Source organism: Pongo abelii, chromosome 2 (genome assembly GCF_028885655.2).
Source record: "Pongo abelii isolate AG06213 chromosome 2, NHGRI_mPonAbe1-v2.0_pri, whole genome shotgun sequence".
NCBI classification, from domain to species: Eukaryota; Metazoa; Chordata; class Mammalia; order Primates; family Hominidae; genus Pongo; species Pongo abelii.
Genome location: NC_085928.1, coordinates 198392902 through 198414764, shown reverse-complemented (window position 1 = coordinate 198414764; position 21863 = coordinate 198392902). Strand labels below are relative to the sequence as shown.

The window sequence follows — 21863 nt, the reverse complement described above, 5'->3', positions numbered from 1 at the left end:
ACTTTGTTAGGGTATATTAGTTCAATCACTGTAACTTCTAGACAAGTCCCCCAGAACGTGTCTATGGCAACCAGAGAAGGAATCCCCAGGATCATGGCTTGGCTTCACCACTTACTAATCTGCAATACTGAACAAGCCACCTGCCTCTCTGAGTCTCTGAAATGAAGATTAAATTGTTGCCTGCATTCAAGAATTTTCACTGGTTATTTACAGCACTCCTGGGCAAAGAACCTGTACTTCCCTGAAATGTATTAGTGAATACATTCTCAACTATTCTCATCTAGGAAAGAAAGGGGTTGTATTAGATAACTTTTAAGATTCACCCTGGTTCTAGAATTTTGCAGTTTATATAGTGTTGAGGCACTGTGATCTCTATCACTGTTATTAGAAACTAATGACATCAGTACTTACAGATAACATGCTAAATTATTATTATATTTATATTATCACATATTCATTAGTACAGACGGAGTATCCCATATACAAAACATCTGGGACACGAAGTGTTTCAAATTTCAGATTTTTTGGATTTTTGGAATATTTACGCATACCAGCTGAGCAATCCTAATCCACAATTCTGAAATCCAAAATGTTCCCGAGAGCATTTCCTTTGAGCATTGTGTTAGCACTCAGAAAGTTTCAGATTTTTTCACATTTAAGATTTCAGATTTTTTGGATTAGAGTTACTTAACCTATATTAAAGTATTTTCTATAATTTTGAATAATTATTGGTAATTATATACAAGGTTATAAAATGCATTTATTAAATAAATTTTATTTCACAAATGTACCACTATTAATTATTATTAATAATGTTATTTTTATTATGGCAAGAAAATACATCCCAAGAGGGCAGGAACTAGTCTCTGTTTCACTCACTGCCATTACTTCAGCCCCTAGAAGAGTATCTGGCACAAAATCTGTTTTAAGTAAATGACTGCTGAATAAGCATATAATAGTAACTCCTTAGGGTTATAAGGTATTTTATGGTTTAAAAACATTTTCACATTTATCACCATATTTGGCTTTCAAAACAATCTTGTGAGGCGGTTAGTACCAGCTAATATTTGATGAATTAAAGAGGATATGGATTAGAAAAGCATCATGCCCAAGGCCAAGTGGTGAAACTGAAGCTTGAAGGTAACTGCACTGACCATCAAGCCAGGGCTGCATCTTGGCACTTTTGAGCATCAATAAGGCCTAAGAATATTTGGTAAGATCTGATGTCACTCCAAGAATTACAAGTTAATTTCTCTGCTGAAAGATGCAGTGTAAAGATCAAATTAATACAATTAATATTCGATCCTTTAATGAATACACAGCTTGTTCTTTTGTGCCCCTGAGGACCTGAAAATTAAAACTCATGCACTGCACTATGCAGTGATGGATGAGGCTCAAGATGCTTACGCTCATCCAGAAAAGGGGCATGACAGGCAAACCCGAGCTTCATTACAGTTCCTGATGTTTCCGTGAATTTGTGGCAATCCTCATGGATTGCCATACTTATAACAAACGTCCAAGATGTTACAACTGCAGTCTCTAATTGCAATTAACAGGACTGTCAGGATTACAAAAAGATGTTTCCCATTTGAAACCTCCAAAAAAGATGTTTCCCATTTGTATCTCCAAAGCTAGAGCAAGATTCTCTTTGCATGGGGAAAAGGACAATAAGACTCCAGAGACAGAAAAGCATACCGTGAGGACCATACATTCGCAGCAAAAATAATGGGGAAAATCCAGTCTAAATTATTCCTTTAAATATAATGCCATAAGTGGACATCCATTTCCCTCACATGTTAGTTATCTGCTAAGAAAACAAATGTGTCCTGCCTAACCAGGATACATGGCTTCACATCACTAATGGCTAATTCTCCACCAAGCATCAGTAATCCAGGACTCATCAGTTCCTAGGAACCAAGCTCCAAACTTGCCTGGTTCCCATAAACCACAGTGGTACAGCTGAACGAGTGCATTTAGGAAACCTGGGTTCTGGATCAATTCAGCCCCAAACTCATGGGTAGATTAGCAATCATCTATAACTGTTTCCCCTCCATGGAATAATACATTCATAACCTCACGGTAGCAGAAAGCACAGAAAGATGTCATAAAAAAAAAATCCAGGCTTAGAATCCCTATTTAATATAATTCACCTCACCTATCTTGATCTATCTCGACAAGTCTATGTGAGCCAATATACACAAAGCTGGTTTGTAAAAAGGGTCACCATTTTGAAATTAATTTCAAAGAAGAATCATGAAATAATAAAATAATAAAGTTAAAGGAGACATCAGACTGTCTAGCCACACTTTAATAAACGGAAGCATTTAAAATTCGTAAGAGCCCTAGGTGTGAGGGTCTCCCTCTGCTTTTTTACTAGCTACATGATTCCTTATTAAGCTCTTCCACTTATACTACTTACAAATCATCAAAATGACAATAAAATCTGTTCTACCTACCTCAGAGAGCAACAGTAAGAATTTTCTACTGAAATGAAAAGACAATGAACATGCAAGTGCTAAATAAACTATAAAAGAGTATACCAGTATAAAAGGATTCCACCAAAATGATCACGTTGAATTGGTACCTAATGCAGACCCAAAGTCTGAATGGCCACAAACCGTTCCCAATATTTGTCTTTAATTTATATATTAAAGGAAAATGTCTTCTCTTTTATATTCAGAAAAGGTAAAGGTTATTATATTTAGAGAGACAGAGGGAGAAAGAAAAGGACTGAGAACTGGCATGTCGTGCCAATTTGTTTTTTCAAAAATCTAACATAAAAATGTTTTTTAAAAAGAATTTCAGAAATTAAAGAAAGTGAATTCTAGGCCACAAGACAACTCCAGCTCCACAAACTTGTGAACTTTCCAAATCTTTCCAAATGATTATCTATTTTAATGGTGGATAAAAAGTATTATCAAATTTCATTCAGCCAAATTAGAGAGAGAGAGAGAGACAGAGAAAGAGAGAGAATTATTAAGTTGGTGCAAAAGTAATCGTGGTTTTTGCCATTAAAGGCAACCTAATACTAATCCCCAGAGTGTATTAGTAAGATAATTTCAAAAACCATCTTTAAAAAAGTACATTAGTACAGTAGGAAAGTTCATTTGCTTTGCTATTTACCAAAAACAGAAAAAGAACGATACTGTTCTGCCATCAAAGTCTAAGACTGAGTTTAATTGCTGTTGTTGTTTTATTTTTGGGGGTGGGGTGGTTGTTGTTTGTTGTATCTTTTTATTTTTTGATCTGGAGCAGAGTGAAAACCCAGATTATAGGACAAACAACACTAAAGGCTAGTATTTTAAAGACCAGAAGAAAAATTGCATTATCTTATCTTATTGTCACCAGTTACACAGAACAGAAAGTGATGGAACAACATCATAAATACACACCAAAACAATTTCACAGAAAATGAAATAGTTAACATTATAAAATCTTTAAGAATTGTGCTGCTATAAACATGTGTGCACAGGTGTCTTTTTCATGTAATGATTTCTTTTCCTTTGGGTAGACACCCAGTAGTGGGATTGCTGTATCAAATGGTATGTCTACTTTCGTTCTTTAGTGAATCTCCGTATTGTTTTCCATAGCAGTTGTACTAGTTTACATTCCCACCAACAGTGTAAAAGTGTCCCCTTTTCACCATATCTATGCCAACATTCATTTTTTTTTAATTATGGCTATTCTTGCAGGAGAAAGGTGGTATCTCAATGTGGTTTTAACTTGCATTTCCCGGACAGTGAGTTGAGCATTTTTTCATATGATTATTGTCTGTATATCTTCTAAATACCCATCAGCCAACAAATGGATAAAAAATTATGGTATATATACACTATGGGATACTACTCAGCCATAAAACGGAATGAAATAATGGCATTTGCAGCAACTTGGATAGAGTTGGAGACCATTATTCTAAACATAACTCAGGAATGGAAAATCAAATATTGTATGTTCTCACTTATAAGTGGGAGCTAAGCTACGAGGATGCAAAAGCATAAGAATGATATAATGGACTTTGGGGACTCAGGGTGAAGGATGGGAAGGATGTGAGGGATAAAAGACTACAGTGTACACTGCTTGGGCAATGGGCACACCGAAATCTCAGAAATCACCACTACAGAACTTCTCCATGTAAGCAAAAACCACCTGTTCCCCAAAAGCTACTGAACAAAAAAAAACTCTAGAAGACCAAATTTAATTAAAAAATATGTATGAGTTCATAAGCACAAAGCATTGAACACAGAGAAAGCATTTGGAAATGTAGGGGTATTCTAAGTTAGCTATGAAAACACAAGTTGTTACAAAATCAGTGAAAAGAAATGAGAACAATGGAAGTAAAATAAAAGGACCCTGAGATCTAAAGAGCTACTAACTGGGAAAAAAAGCATGCCCCACTTTTCAGTGTGCCAAAGCCCTTTAGAAAATGGTTATTATCAGTATATCTTATAAAAGAAAATTATAAACATGGGTACCCCAGAAAGATAAGTTGATGTGGAAAACATGTGGGTATTTTTCTACTTTCACAGTCAGAATTAAAACATGGGAAAGCAAACTCCAGAGATTACAGACGTAACACCAAGGTGAGAAATGTAAGTTCAAAGAATGGGCATAGGAAGGAAAAGTAATGCAAAGACGTGGGTTGAAACTGCAGAACCACAGTGTCTAATAAGTAGCTGAGAACCTAGAACATGTGTCTGGAGAAGTAGGTTTATATTACTGTGCTTTATCAATTAATTCAGTTCTGCAAACACTATTGAGTTCCTAGTATGTGTCAGGTATCCTGCTAGGTACTGTTGAGGGAAAAGGCATGAGTCAGGCAGCCCCTGACTCTCAAAGTTCAGACTCCGCTAGAGAAGACAGGTGCACATACAAGCAAATCTATTAAAAAACACATTGTCATAAGAATTGTATGCAATGCATGAGGGTATGGGGTAGTAAAGAACAGTTTGCCATTAGAATATAGTACAAGGCTTGGGTAACTCGAGACTTAGAGGGAAAAGACTTGAGTGCCAACTCGGCTGGGAGCAGGCTGTGCTTCTCTGAACAAATAACTTACACTCTCTAGACTGCAGTTTTCACATTTACATCAGAACAAGATGGATTGTGTGATTTCTATTAGTTCTAACTTTCTGCATTTGTGGTTGAGCTTCATGGAGGTCAACTTTTAAGCAATGAATTAAAAGATTGTAGAAGCAGGAAACTGGGGGACAAGTACATGCTAAAAGCAAAAAACAGCATGAGCTGAGGCAATACAGAGCATAAGCTGGTATCACCAATGCATCCCGGAAATAAAACCTGTGCTACCTACTATCTTGGGAATTTCACTGAGAGTATAGAACATTCTAAATGAAAAAAAGAAACGGAATGGTTATAAATTTTTAAAATGTGTAAACACTTAAACACAATAGACGTAAGTTACAAAAATGTTCAGAGCAACAGAATGCACTGATAACATTTAAATTAAATATAAAGAAAAGCAAATCTACTTCCAACAAATACATGGGTACATCTTTGTTTCATACAGCAGATGCAGAAATGTAGCTTCTATTTTAAAAAGTCTGAATGTCCATAAACTGTTCCCAAGATTTGTCTTTAACTTATATATTAAAGGAAAATTTCTTCTCTTGCATATTCAGAAAAGGTAAAGGTTATTATATTTAGAGAGAGGGGGAGAGAGAAAAAGAGTGAGAATTGGCAGAAATGCAAGAGAGAACCAAAATTTCAGAAAACAAAAGACTGAGTTATACCATATTCCAAACTGCTTTGGAGAAGCATTACTGAGCAGTGCACTCACCCAGCCAGCCATCCGCCAGCCATCCAAATATATATGCATACATAAGAACACACAGACATACATTTGACCATATGCAATCATTCCTACTAAAAACACAGTAGCATAATATGAGCTATGAGGAACATAAGGACGAGTGAGAAACCATGTCTTGTTGCTTCAATGAAGAAGCAAAGCTTATATATATTCTTATAAGGGATGCAGGGACGTATCACTGTAATATAGGGCTTGCTGCCACATGTGCTGTGAATAGAAGGACAGGCAGTATCTCATGCTGGATATGGACAGCAGCCTTAGTCCAGAAACATACTCCAAGCAAATCATAGAGAATGTCACCTCCTTTAAGCTTCCATTTCTTTATAAGAAAAAAAAAAAAAAACATTTTGCAGGGTTACATAAGAAGGCAATAAAATAATAATGAGAAAGCATAGAGCCTGGCATATACTACATGTTCAATATGGGACAGAATGTAAGCAGGAGCAATAACAAAAGTAGTAGAAATTTGGATAAGTCAAAGAATAAGACGTGGAAACTCGGGGAAAGGAGCGATTAATTCTGATCCAGGCTGCACCTAGACATTTTGGAGAAAGTGACACAAATAGAATTTTCAGGTAACAAAAAACGTGTGGGGTGGCATGTTGAGAGGGGACCAAGGACTGCGCTGCGGAGCACGCAAACAAATCACTTCAGTGTTCCTAGAGAATAAGACAGTGGGTGAACCACACATAGTACAGGAAGGGCATGTCAAATTCACATTAAAGGAGTCTAAAGGGAGGCCATTATATGCTTCTCTTCTCCCTATCTCATATATGCCATTTATTAGCCCACTTAATATAGGACCTGCCCTCACCATAATGCTCAGGCCTATAAGAACTCTCATACCTACAAAGACTTCCTCACACCTTTGCCTTCTGCTCTATAACTGGCCATGTCTGTATTCTGTTCAGATTAGAGGGAGGTCCACTGAAGCTTTACCCAAAAGTTAGGAGACAAAATAACAATGCCCCTAGTAAGCTGACAAAGGGAAACATTGAAAACATAAATGAGGGCCAGGTGCGGTGGCTCACGCCTGTAATCCCAGCCCTTTGGGAAGCTGAGGCTGGCAGATCGCCTGAGGTCAGGAGTTCAAGACCAGCCTGACCAAAGTGGAGAAACGCCATCTCTACCAAAAATACAAAATTAGCCAAGCATCGTAGTGCATGCCTGTAATCCAGCTACATGGGAGGCTGAGGCTGAGAATCACTTGAACCCTGGAGGCGGAGGTTGCAGTGAGCCGAGATCACGCCATTGCACTCCAGCCTGGGCAACAAGAGTGAAACTCTATCTCAAAAAAATAAATAAATAAATAAATAAAATAAATGAGGAAGCCAACATATGGCTCCTCCCATCCCTATGAAGAGAGATTCTCTTCCAGATCCCATTCATCCCATTCCCAAGCCCTGAAATCACTAAAGAAGGATAAGTCAAAGAAAGCCAGTTCCACTAAGTGCTTGATTAACTGCAAAGATGCAGTCTCTTTCTAAGGCAATAAAACATCATGGAGTGCTATAGAGATTAGTACAGCACCAAAGGCTTCATTTATTGTTTTTCAAGAGCAGCTTTCTGAGGGGCTCATTCTTGCACTTTCTGAGGAAAAGGATACCCAAAGATCCACAGCTGCAGCTTAGCCATGCATGCTGAAGCCTGATCCTCTCTACCACCCAGCCCAGGTGTTCACCTTACAGAAGCTAGACATCTGAACTAGGCTTCTGGCATCAGACCCAAAATACTAACAGACTAGTAAAGTGTTTCCTGGGCGCAGGAGAGGACAGGAGAGAAAAGAGGAGGACTGGACTATATCACAGAGTGTGAAACACTTGCATGCAATATTGACAAAACAAACATTAATGTCATCCAAGAAGCAACTGGAAACATCATGGAGGGGGTAAGATATTAATAATTTTTTTAATGGTGGGACAGGGACAGAAAACAAAGGGAGTTAAATCTCCTTTCACTGCCTCTTCTCTCTCAGCTCCTAGAAGTCTAATATTCTTCAGTTTTTTTTTTTTTAAGTTATTGTTCCTTGAGTTTGAATAAGCTGCTAACATTCAATTGTAAAAATATGGAACCTTTTCAACCAAAGAGTGTGGTACCATTTATACTGCCTCTGAGGCTTCGTGTGTGAGTGTATGCATACACATAAGAGCTAGAGCTCACGTAGACCTTCAAACTCTACTTGATGTAAACTGAATGCATTGTTATTAAAACCCCTGAAACTAGGCTTCACTCAAATTTGTCTGGGAGATTCAACAAATGCAGATCTCACAGAACACTCTAGATAACTTTATCCTTCAGCAGCCTAAGGGAAGAAAAACAGCCAGAGGAGGTAAACAATTCCTTGCCCTTTATTAGGTTCACTTTGTATAAGTTTCTGATTGGACTACTGCTTGGCAGCATTTGCGGACATTTGTCCAATGGCAAGAGGGAGGGATGACTGTCTGTTAGCTAAAACCCTACAAGAGAATGAGCTGGAAGTGGAAGATAATGCAGTAGAAAGGCATTGAGCTGTGACTAAAGAGGCCAGATTTCTAGTTTGAGCTCTAACCCTATTTCACTATGTAACCGTAGCCATATAACCCATAAAAAGTCTTTTTCCTAAAAGAGGGGGTTGGTCTAGACTACTTTCGGTGGCTCCTTTACTTTTAGTAGCCTATGACAACCACGCCGTGAATTCACAAACCACCTTTTTCTGACACAACTTTGTACTACAAGTCACCTATGTAACACTGAATTTTCCTACTCCAAGTAACCAACTCTGAAATCCCAGCACTTACCCTCACCTCCAGGTTGTTTGTATGGGTTGTACTTAGGTTTTGGAGCAACTACTGGGGCAAACTTTTTGGGAGGCTGTTGTGTAGACACTGAAATGCTGGGGTTCCCAAAGGAATGGGTGGTCTCCATCCGTGCAGGCACATGGCCAAGGGGCTCACCAGTGCTTTTGGGTGGCAGCCAAGATGGGTGAGACATTGTTGGAATCTGCAATGAAAAAGAAACAAACACTGTTTTTGTAGAAGCATGAAAACGAAGACAATACTCCTCATTTCATTGCTATTTCATCTTAATCCATACTAAATGAATCTTGATAAAGTTCTCCGGAAAGAAGGATGAAAGAAAATGGAAGAAGGAAAAATGAAGAGGCAAAGGAATCATGAGTAGAAAGAGGAGGAGGAAGAGGAGGAAGGAGAGGAAAAGGAGAAAGAGAGAAAGAGAAAGAGGAGGAGCAGGAAGAGAACATTGCCTCAAACTTGAATATCTCCCTTCCAATAGTTACCTATTTTAGTGCCTAGCCACTCTTGGGAAATAGATATGAATAAGAAATGGTTCCTAATTTGAAGGAGTTTTTATGGTAGGAGGATGGAAAAGAGCTTGAATTTTGTTAATAATCTATTAAATTTATTATCTCACCAATTAAATGGTTATGCCTAAATGAAGTGCTAAGTTACCTAAGTGAGGTTAAGAACAAGTGTTGCTGAGATGCAGAAAAAGATAGGCTCACTTCTTGGTGGGGGCAGAATTAACAAGATTTTATTGATGAGGTGATATACAGACTGGGTTTGAGTGCTAAGTAGGGTTGAGCCTGAAAAATGTTAGCAAAATTATATAGGCAGAAAAGTACACAGCATTTACGTTTAGTGTGCTTGGAGGGCGAATAACAGAAAGTAGCAAGCAAAAGAACTAAAAGGTGGGTTGAAACCAAAGCACAGACAGCTCAGCAGCCACAGTTGAGTTTAAATTTATTCTTCAGGCATTAAGGAACCACTGAAAGTTTATTTTGGAAACAGGGTTTTAACAGATACCTGGCAGGACACTTTTAAATGATCCATCTGCAGGAGCAGCTCTGGTCCCCACCAAGGGGTATGTGGAAAAGGGGAAGAGGGGCACATTGGTTGCCACAACATCTGGGACAATTATTAGAATTTAGGGCCAGAGGATAGAATATTCAACACATGTAATGCGAAGGTCAGCCCTGCACAACAAAGAAATGCCCATCAACATGTATGTTGAGCTGATACCATGTTGGACCTTCATGAAAAGCTCGCTTAAACTAGGAGGGGAGCAATCAGCCCAGCCCAGATGCTGCTCTGATCAGATTGCATATAATATTTGAAGAGAGGAAATGTCTCCTCTGTCAGGGTAAGCAATCACCTCTCCAGTCAGCCTGCCTGCTGGGGATGAGACTCAGAGGCTGCTGCCGAGGAGGGCTCTCCAAGCCTGATTGCAAGAGCTCTCCAGCACAGGGACACCCGGAAGGCACCCTGTATGCACCCCCAGCCCAAAAGCCAACTACTAATTTATTAATTGAACTGAATTAATTAAGAGGGCTACACGATTACCTCCAGATGTCTGTAAAGACAAAGAGCATCAGAACGCAGAAATCAAAGGCCTCAGTACATGGCATAGTAATAGAGAGACAGGGTGGAGGGGAGAGCTGGGAAACAGTGTTGCCTGGATATTAACATCAGTCCACACCACCAACAAGTGGCATGACTTTGAACAGCATCTCCTCTAGAGCCTCAGATAGTTTCACTGTCTCAGAGGACTCAGCCAAGCACAATGGCTCACGCCTCTAATCCGAGCACTTTGGAGGCCAAGGCAGAAGGATCACTTGAGGCCAGGAGTTTGAGACCAACCTGGGCAATAGAATGAGACTCGGTCTCTACAAAAAATTAAAAAATTAGTGGGATATAATGGTGCACACCTGTTGTTCCAGCTACTCAAGAGGCTGAGGTTAGAGGATCACTTGAGCCTGGGAGATTGAGGCTGTGGTAAGCTGTGATTGCACCACTGTACTCCAGCTTGGGCAACAGAGGGAGACCTTCTCTCAAAAAACAAACAAACATATAAACCTCTGTCTTCCTTAACTCTCAGAATTTTTATGGCAACCAATGAGATGACATTAAAGTACTTTTTATAGTATAGAGTGCTACGCAAAGTGAGAAAAAAAGAAGCCTCTATTCTTGTAGAAAGTCAATGGCAATTTTATGACCATCTTGCTTGGAAGAACAGCTTGATGTACAGTTTTCTTAAAAGACGAGGATAACATGAATCAATGACAAAGACTCTAAACTGGGAATCAGGACACACGCTATTGAAGCCAGTGATGGTACTGGCTTTTCACGCTGGCTACAGGGCCTTTCTTTTCTTTTTTTTCCCCTGTACCTTTTACATATTCATATACACACACACATACATACATGTATATATATACACACACACAAAGACACATACATACTTGCTAAACTGTGAGTTCCTTAAAAGCGTAGGGACCATATTTTACACATTTATGAACTACCATTAAGGCCTAGCACAAAACCAATATAGAAAAACAACCAATGAATGTCTGTTTTACTCATGGTTTTTAAATTTAGCTGCACATTTGGAATAACTTGAGATGATTTTTTTTTTCTAAATACCAAAACCAAACCCATCTCACATGGCTGAGAAATACCAATTTTGGTTTTGCTTTTGCTTTTAATTGAGGCTTGGTCTTCTACTAAATTGGGATAAAAGTGATAAAAGTGTCTGGTTTGCTTTCAGTATGACTAAAGTGAATACAAGTGTGAAATAAAAGGGATCAAGTAAAGGTTTGAAACTTTTAATGCATTATGCACATTTGTAGTATAAATGTTAATTATAATTTTTAAAATGGCTAAATACTATCCTTGGAAGGTCTCTATAAATCTAGTCATTTTATAATAAAACATTTAAAAATTGGTTAATATAGGATGCAGTATTTTCTTAAGCAAAGATTCACATTTTTCATAGTAATCCCAAGTTACTGACTGACTGTACAATCTTGGCTTTTTGGATATAGCATAGATATAAAGAAATAGGCAATTTCTGGGAGAGTATAAATAAAATGTAAGCATCAATATGCAAATCATTGGCTCCACAGTCATTTCAGTTATCCCCAGCATCATAAATTACCCGCATGCTGCCCTCCATGAAGAAGCACCTCCAGCTGCTCCTCCTGAGAGGCCCATCTTCTGACCAATCATTTGTTTGCAGATGACCTTCTCAGTATCTTCTCTTACCATTCTTCTGCATGTCAGCAGTGACCCAGTGACCCCATTCCCAGGATTTACAATAAGTTTTCATGATTCTGAACCCTTGCTCATGCTGTGTTCACCATCAACAATGCCGTTTCCCTCTGTTCACGTTCTACCAAGCCCTATATTTTTATATTGTCTCAGCTCAAATGTCTCTAACTCTGTGAACATTTCCCTAACTCCTCCAAAGAAGAGTAGCTGAATTCCTTTTTTTGGGCTCTTTAGTACTTTCTGCATACTTATAACAATCCACAAGAAAGCCATTTATTTACCTGCCTACATGTCCCAACAAGTTGGAAACTCCAAGTAGTCTCACTATACCGGCACAATGCCTAGGCAGGAAGCCCCTTACACAAGTATGTTACATAGAAATGGGTGAATGAATGAACGTTACTCTTTCTTAGTTACTCATATCTTTCTAGAACTGCTATAGCATTCACTGATACAATCATTTCTTTTTTCTTCCCTTAATTTGGTGATGTAATGAAGCATGCTGATAGATTTCCAGATATTGAACTATCTTTGCATTTGTGGAATAAAATCCTATCTAGTTACAGCTGCAGTGCCCTCTTTAGCAACCACTGACACATTCAACCCTTTTTCCCTCCCTTAATTTGATGATGTAATGAAATATGTTGATAAAGTCTAGATATTGAACCATCTTTGCATGCCTAGAATAAATCCTTTGTTACACTTGTGTTTTGATATATTAATGAATTAACTAGGCTATTTTATTTATAATCTGTGTACATATAATCATAATAAAGATCATTTTATAGCATTTTTTTCTGCTTGTTTTACTTATCATGATTAGGTTTTGATATGGGAGTTTTCTCCACCCTCCTCTACTGTCTAGGTTATTTAATAACTACATTGGAATTATCTGGTTTTTTAAAGGTTATCCAAATTCAGCATAAAGTCATCTAAATATATCTTCTTTTAACAGACATTAATGATATTGCCAGTAACTTCTATGATAATAGTAGTAGTTTTCTATTTATTCTGAGGTCATTTTGCAGTACTTTTCTGATAGAAATTCACCATTTTTTCCTAGGTTTGATCTCTGCTCCCTCTTAAACAAGCTACTTCTTGTCTAAAAATGACTTCCAACGTACTATGCATCAATTTAGATCATAAGCATTACTTTCTACTAGTCCTTGAAGGCAAATCTTGCACTATATCCTACAGTTCAAGTTATATATCCTTATAGTACAATCCTGTTGTACATACTGTTGTCACATATTCATCATCTACATACTGTTGTCACATATTCATCACATGGTGCTCTGCCCATCTGCTTTCCTGTTTCCCAAACTAAACTCGCAAATCCTTGAGAGTGGAAATATTTATCATTTTATAATTCCAGGGGCTACCACATGATAGGTATTCAATAAAAATGTCTGTTAATGTAATGAATGAATGAATTTATTGGCCTGGCACTGGAGCTATAGATGAATCAGATTCTTATTCTTTACTCAAAGAGCTCAAAGACTATTTGAGGAAGAAATATTTATAAATGTGAAAAGAGAAAGAGAGCAACACAGAAAGCACATGAAAAATCTTGGGGGATGTCAGAAAAGCTAGCATTAGCTTGGCAGAGGTAGCCCTTAACCAGGACTTTGAATGCTGAGTAAATAAAAGAAAACTGGAGTAAGCAGGGCAAAGATTAGAAATAATACTGTGAGCTTGGGGATGAAGCAAGGCATTTCTGTAGGACAGGGATCAGACCAGTGGCACCAAAATGAGGGATTCAGGGAGAATAGTTAGGGGAAAGTTTTAAAAGATAACATGAGTCCTGCCTTTTAAAGGTCTTATATAAAGATAAGAAGCTAGAGCTTTTATCCTTGAATAGGAAGATAACAAGAGTGAAAACTCCAGGTACTAAAAATTGAATCATGTAGGATGGATCCAAGGAAAGTGATAAATCCAATAGTATAGACATAGAGTCCCTGTGGCCCCAGTTCTAGTCTCAGCTATACAAGTGTGACCTTTAACAAGAGATGACACTCATTTGCAAAATGAATACCTGTAAAGTCCCAATCAGCTCTAATATTTTAGAGTGCTTTCTTTCTCTCAAATCTTCATTACAGCCCTTCATTTTGATAAATGGGTTTGATGAAACTTCACAAGTTTAATGAACAGATGAACTAGCACATATCATTGGGGCTTCCTGGCTTCTAAGAGAGACCCATGTAAACACAAAGATAAGCAGTGGTGAGAACTGGTGTTGCTGGACCAAGATTTACACTGCTCTTACTTCCCCTCATGCTAGATAGGTTTCACTCGAAGTTCATAATCATCATGAAAGCAAGAAGTGAAAGGGAAGATTCCCAGAGAGGCTCTGAGAATACACAACCACCATCAGCAGACAGGAAAGCAAGAGCAATGGCCCTCCTCTAAGCAAGATGCCTACTGCTGAAGGGAGCTGGGGAGCTGCTGCTTCCTCAGCATTGCTCTTTCAGAAATTGTCAAATGCAAGCAATTAAGAAGAACCTAAGAGGTTTCACTTACCAACTCCACTGCTGCTCTTCTGTCTTTTCCCCCAGCCGTCCTAAGAAGACTAGAGACTGACAATAAACAAGTGTTTATTGAAGGTTTATTATATGTCTAGCAAATTTTCAATGGCCACACAGTCATCCTGACTGCCATATGAGGTAGCACTATCATTACCCACATCTAGCAAATCAAGAAAGTAAGACTGTAAGAGGTTGAATAACTTGCTCAAGGATATACAGCTAACAAATAGCAAAGCTGAAGCTGGGACACAGATCTTTGACTCCAAATCTCCGGTCTTCACTCTGTACTACCTCCCTATTTGGAGAAGAAAGGAAAACACCACAATTCAAAGGAAATCAGCACTTAACAGTAGTTTTTGCTCTTATTATTTCCATTCCAGCTCTTGAATTCTACTTGCCATAATGTTTTCTCTATTCTGTACCCTCAAATCTAATCATGATAAGCCACAGGACCACAAAGCGATGAAGCCAATAGTCAACAGAAAAAAAAAAAAAAATCAAGGCACAACAGAAAGCAAATAACTACAAAAGGCTATGTGATGACCAGGACCCACCCCATATAGGTGGGAAAACTTAGTGCCATAGGCAAACTGACAATTAACACTAACAAAGCTACTAAGCCTCTCTCAGGATACCATGTGAATGCCAAGTCACTGTCATCCACAAAAACAGAAAGAAGTAGTGTTTGGTCATATTTTCCTTTTTTTCCTCCAAATCAATATGCTACTCTTCTAAAAAGATTTATATAGATCACCAAAACTGAAAAACAAGCAACCATTACATCATATTATCTAACATCCAGTGCAATAAACTTAGAGCAGTGTTTATCAAAACAGTCTGCACACTAACCTCATATGGGGATCTTTACGTATATACTCTGATTCAAGGGTTGAGAATAATTGACTTAGAGCATTTCTATTAATCTTTAAATGACATTGTATTAGTCCCTATATCTTCCTGGCAACTAACTCAAGGCCTAGCTCTTGGTCAGTGTGCACTGAATAAATGGATGATATTAGAAAAGGGACATACATTAACACCACAGAATTGAGGGACTATTTGACTTAAACATCAGAAGTAGCTGATGGCAGACTAACGTTTAGCATTCATGTCCCTTAGCAACATTTTCTTCATTTAAACAAGCCGTTACAATTTAAATAACACTCTCCTATAACTTTGAAGGTTTTTTTTTTTTAAACGTTCTCTTTATACAAAAGTCAGTACCTTCCTGGAATTTCAAAACTGCTTTCCTAATCATCCACTAAACTGGTACAATGTGGTTCCCCCTCTGGGCTATACAGCTCTCCATTATTGTTCACATCTCAGTATTTAGTGAAAAGATGCCTGATCTTCAGAATTCAGACCAGCTTCTAGTCTTAGCTCTGCCATGAGCCTATTGTGTAACTTCCATTATCTCTGAAATCTTGTGTCCTTCTCGAAAAATGTAGTGATGGAATTAGATGGTACAAATGACTACACTGCTCACAAGCTTTTATGAGTCTATGAAAGATCTTGACTTTACAAGTAGCCAACGCCAAGTAAAGCAGATTCGATATCATCCGTGATTCTCCTCATTGTTTTGATATCATCTGTAATTCTCCTCTTTGCTCATCAGTGAGGAAGCACAGTCCTCTTTTTCTCTTTTTCTGTCACCCGTTTCCCTGACTCTTCTATCCTCCCCCTTGAAGGAAGGATTCTTGGGTTGATCTCAGAGATTAACAAGGTATCAATCAAGATGTATTATGCACAAGCAAATAAGTATTTAGGCAAACCTTTTCCAAACGGGGTAAGTCCCTACCAGTGTAATTGCGAAGCAGATATGCTGTGGCATGTGATGGAAGCGTGGGAAGACAGCATTGAAGAATAAGGCAGGCTGAAAATTACACACAATTGTTAGTTGAACAGCAAATGTATTCACTCTTCCTCTGAAGCATCAGGTCAGATAGAGCCGGAAGGGCAAAGCAGGATCCACCATGGGCTGAAAATGTCAATGTATTCACTCAACGTCTTCTTACAGACAGCTTTGGCCCAGCACTGGCTAAGTGCCCCACTGTCTGCATGGACAGCTGGCATTGCTCAGAAGAGGTAACGAGAGAACAACGCTACAGAAATGCCAAACCTTTATATAGGCTATCTGAGAGACACTTGGAAAAACTGGAAAAGGCACTAGACTTAGATGCAGAGGACTTGGGCGTAGTTTCTATCTAGCTCAGTCACTAATTGGGTCTATGACTTTCGTTCTTAACCTCTTTGAACCTCAGTGACCCTTCCTATCTGTACACTAAAGATTAGATATCCACTACCATTCCCTCTAACTCTCATGTTTCCATGATTCTCCCACAAGTCCACAAGTTCAAGGAGCTAAGGTTTCTTAGAAAACTATGTTTTAACTCCTATGAGACCAGGGAGTGTAGATGAGGGAAGGTAGGGTTGGAATCAGCACATTAAACGCCCATCTGCCTTGCACAGAGAACCAGAAAAAAATAAATTAACACTAATGGTGCACTCCTTGCTCTTGGCAGTGCTGCAGGTGACAAGAAAAACTCAGCAGCATTTCAGGATCCAAATGAACTACGAAGCAGCAAGGGAGAGAAGCATCAGGTCTAGACAAGTAAACATTGTCTCAGATAAAGAAGTTAGACAGGGCCGGGCCCAGTGGCTCAGATCTGTAATCCCAGCACTTCGGGAGGCCGAGGCAGGCAGATCGTTTGAGGTCAGGAGTTCAAGATCAGCATGGCCAACATGTTGAAACCCCTTCTCAACTACAAATACAAAAATTAGCCAGGCATGGAGGTGCACACCTGTAGTCCCAGCTACTTGGGAGGCTGAGGCAGGAGAATCACTTGAATCCGGGAGGCAGAGGTTGCGGTGAGCTGAGATTGCGCCACTGCACTCCAACCTGGGAGACAGGGTGAAACTCCATCTCAAAAAAAAAAGAAAAAGAAGTGAGACAGAAGAGTGACATGCCTCCACACTGCACTTTCACTTCAGATTCAGAATGGCACTCGAAAAGGAAACAATCAACCCTGACAGGGAAACAACAGCACTGAAAGATCAGGACTCTCAGGAGAGAAGGTTAAGGACGGAACAAATACTGACTAAGTGGCCTTTTGTTTGCCACAGTTTCTATCATCAAGGAAAAAAAGACATGGTTGACAATAGTGAGGACAGACTACTTAAGAGCTAAAAGGTCATAGAGAGCCCCAGCTAGGAGAAATCTTAGGAAATAATTTACGTCTTCTAATTTGAGTATTCAAATACCGAGATTTAGAGAAACTAAAGAAACTTATCCAATGTAATAGAGCAGCTAGAACACATCAGAGGCTGGGTTTAAACCCAAATGTTCTGTCTCCAAAGAGCATCTGCAGTGGGAAAGTTTGGTTAAACAAGCTTATAACTCTATTGATTGCTAGATTATAACTAGATGGGGTAGGTAAAAGGCAATGGAATAAGGCATAGAAGTAAACAATTTCTCTGCCAAGAAAGTTCACAACCATGGCACTGAAAATTAGCACAGAAGATAAATGGCTCCAACCTTGCATTCCAGGTCACGTTGATAACAATTGTTCCACGTGGCAAAGTAACCAAGAAAATGTGGATTCTCTCTGGACCTCAGTTTCTGCAGATTTAAAATAATAAGCAACTAATGATGATCTTCAAAATCTCTTCCCACAACTTCTTATGATCCATAATGTTATGGCTAGTCTGTGGAGTGTGCTGTGCTGGCAAAAAAAACGGGCTCTTTAGCAGGTTTCTTGTAAGTCCTTGATTCTAATAGACTGCTTTTCTGTTCAAGGCCAAGAGAAAAGAGGCAACAATAGCCTGCACCTCTTTGAGTTCAGTAAATCTGCTTCTAAAGGGGGAAATCTGGATTTGTAAAGGTGAGATGCTAAGGGCCTAATTCATAAAGATTTTGCCCCTCACCCAGGAGGAAAAAGTGATGATAGGAAAAATCACCAATATGACCTCTAATGAGACCTAGCAATCTCTTTAATGGTTATCTAGCATCTTCTATTTCTAAACCTACCAGTAACTGTGTAAGTCTGCAAGTTAACTGCGGCTCACTTAGCTGTGTTTCCCTGACAGCTTGTTCAAACTTGTATTAAAACATGTAAACACTCCATTTTAGATATCCATTTACAAGTCTGTCATGCCCATTAGTCAGGCCATGAAATTTTGCTACCACTTTCTAATTGATGTTCTAATTATCTTAATTTTTTAATGATTCTGTTTGTATTTTTCTGTTATTGAATATTTATTTTGATTTCTCAATAAAATAAGGAAGATTTTAAAAGCAATTTTAGTTATAACTTGAAAAAGTAGAAATTCTTAATTTTTTATTTGATGAATATGAGTCTACTATTGATGAATGTTAAGACATATTTACATCTGATAACACTGCTTGTGGCTGTGAAGCAATGTTTATTCAGGCCACATAATCTGCTAAGTGTAATCATAGCAACAAGATGGGGAGTTAGCGATTATACTTCAGCCTTTTGAACATCATATTGTTCACAAAACTGTCAACTGTGTTGTTTGTATCCTATGTCAGAACTACTATAAATTAGCTTAGAGCTTTTGAATTGAGTTTGGACATTATAATTTATTTATTTGTTTATTTATATTATTATTATCATTATTATTATTTAGAGACAGGGTCTCACTCTGTTGCCCAAGCTGTAGTGCAGTGGTACCATCGTGGCTCACTGAAGCCTGCAACTCCCAGACTCAAGTATTTCTCCCACCTGAGCCTCTCCAAAGCAGCCGGGACTATAGGTGTGCCACAATGTCTGGCAAATTTTTTAATTTTTTTGTAAAGACAGGGTCTCACTATGTTGCCCAGGCTAGTCTTGAACTCCTGGGCTCAAGTGGTCCTCTCATCTTGGCCTCCCAAACTGCTGAGATTAAAGTCATCACACGTGGCCTGTAATTTAAATTACTATTATTGAATTAATATTTTATCGTTATTGTAAAGTTTCCAGTTTAATCTCTGATTCTCTAATTACATATCATCTTAAATATCTATTAAGAAAAAGCTCATCTGGGAGCAGTGGCTCACACATATAATCCTAGCACTTTGGGAAGAGACCCTGGATTGCTTGAGGCCTGGAGTACGAGATCAGCCTGGGCAACATAACAAGATGTGTCTCTGGAAAAAAAATAATAATAATAATTTCTAAAAAACATTAGCTGGGCATGGTGGCTCGCCTCTCTAATCCCAGCTATTCGGGAGGCTGAGGTGGAAGGATCACTTGAGACCAGGGGTTCAAGGTTACAGTGAGCCACAATCGTGCCACTGCACTCCAGCCTGGGCAATAGAATGAGACCCTGTCTCTAAATAAGTTTTTAAAAATCAACTTTATTCTAAAGCAAAATATAAGTATATTGCTAAATTTAAAATTTTTAATCCACAAATAATAGAAAAATAAAGTGGCACCAGAGATATAAATTATCAACCTTCAAGGACGATGAGATACAGTTTTAGAAAACAAAGAAATCCAACTTCATGCATTATACTCTGAAATATAATTTTTATTTAACTCCAATTCCAAGAGCCTAGAGAAATTATTTCTCAGTATTTGAAATGGTATGAAAAACAGGCAAGCTTCTCACTAGTTTAAATTATGTAAGAGAGGCTAGTTTTGCAATTTCACATTTAATAGCAAAACAATTGGAAGCATTTCAACTGGGGACCTTTTTCTTAAGTCATGTTGGAAGTTGTTCCACTTTTATTTCAAGATTTTGAAACAGAGACAAAATCTGGTTAAGCATTAACCAATGGCAACAGAGTAAAAATGAACCAGGCTGTTTCAAATCAGTTTCAGAATCACATCTGTGGACATTATCCCTTTTAAGTTTCTCTTGATGAGAGAACTGTTGTAGTAGCTTCTGTATTTTTATCAATTATTGACCACTGTGTAAAAATATAAAATAAAACGCTTGAAAAATAAACTCAGCTAATGTTCTGGGGAAATAAAACACAAATACACACACACACACACACACACACACACACACTTTAGATATTTTTAAGGAAGTAGCAAAGGACCCAACATTCACCAATACAGAAGTTTAACATCCTTGAAGTGTAAAATTGTTAATAAAGACATGTCATCTAATGTGGAGCTCAAGATGAAGCTTACCCACCATCTGTGAGTTCACTTGTACATGTCCAATGACAAGGAACTCATTACCTTACAAGACAGCCCCCTCCATGGCAGAAAGTTATGACTGCTAGAAAGTTTTCTGCAGCTGAAGCCTGTATTCCCATAAGTACCACTTATTGGTCCTACCTAAGCCCTCTAGAATCACAAAACCTCTGATACACAGCAGACTTTTATATATTTCAGGTAATTTATTTGTTTCCCACTCAGTTTACATCTTTATGTGTTTCAACTTTAATCAGTGTAGTTCTTCCCCTTTTTAAAAAGTAGCCTTACAGCTTTATAACCAAATATTAAAGATAAATTTTTAAGTCCCAAACCAGTAGCTTTCAAAGTTTTCCTTAGCAAAATAAATGGTTTCTTCATGCCAAATCATAAACAAAACCCCAAGTATAAATAGACAAATTAATAAAACCATTACGGGGCATTTAAATCGTCATACTTTGGCAGAACATACTTTAATTTGGGGGAAGCATAAAATGCATTATTGCCCTAGAATCCCCCGTATGCTATGAGCCAGACTGGAAACCCACTGGTCTAAAATATTACAATACTGTCAGTGAAGAAAAAAACAAAATTGGTATCTTCTTTATCTATGTTTTCCTAGTACCTAATACTGAGTATATCCCATCATCAAAGCTCAGCAAGTGATTATTATATAAAAGAGAAGGTAAACTTAAACCCATGAAAATATTAAGACTTAAGCTCTGGTTTTGAATCATTTTAATTCACATTTCAAACACTGTTCTTGAAGGCTCTGCATAATTAGGATGACCATACATCTCCAATTTATACCTGCTGTTCTGGTGTAATTATTAACAGTGCCCCTTTGCAAAAGTGTCCCAGTTTTGACGATAACTCATATAATCACCTACTTAAAACTGTGATAATGATGTTTTGGTCATTTAGTCCGAGTGAATCCTGAATACAGTCAAGTCCTCTCCCAGAAGTTCCATATGGCTAAAGCCCTGCCATACTTTTGAGTTCATTACCAGCGTGGATAAGAGGCCAGAACAATTAGCAATGGGAAGTAGAGGAGGCTTTGGGGGCTTCCCTGCTTTAGGAGCATGTGCTCTTAAGAAGGAAAGAAGGTACTAAAATGAATCTTCAGGAGAAAAGCAAGATATAGCAGAAACCTAGCAGAAACTATTATCAACTAACCTATTCACTGAGCTTCTTTCTTCTGAAGCAAAAATGTCACTTTTTCTTAAAATAAAAATAAAAATAAATCAGAGTATTTACCTCAATTATATCTTTAACACCTGACCCCCCACACACGAGATTATCAGTGGTTTTATAATAT

General features: G+C 38.2%; 1 protein-coding gene across 13 annotated transcripts in view; it reads right to left on the bottom strand.

Moving 5' to 3' along the window:
* Positions 1 to 21863, bottom strand: part of LPP (LIM domain containing preferred translocation partner in lipoma) — a 741130-nt gene that overhangs the window by 477988 nt on the left and 241279 nt on the right. For 7 of the 13 annotated variants that reach the window (XM_063722384.1, XM_063722383.1, XM_024244474.3 and 4 more), the window contains one exon: positions 8605 to 8806. The exons of 2 other annotated variants lie outside the window; for them this stretch is intronic. In XM_063722384.1, coding sequence (XP_063578454.1) covers positions 8605 to 8806 — 202 coding nt within the window. Of the gene's footprint in view, positions 1 to 8604; positions 8807 to 17197; positions 17320 to 17931; positions 18016 to 21863 lie in introns of all 13 variants that reach the window. 4 more of the 13 variants (XM_063722385.1, XM_024244471.3, XM_054553119.2 and 1 more) reach the window with 2 other exon arrangements.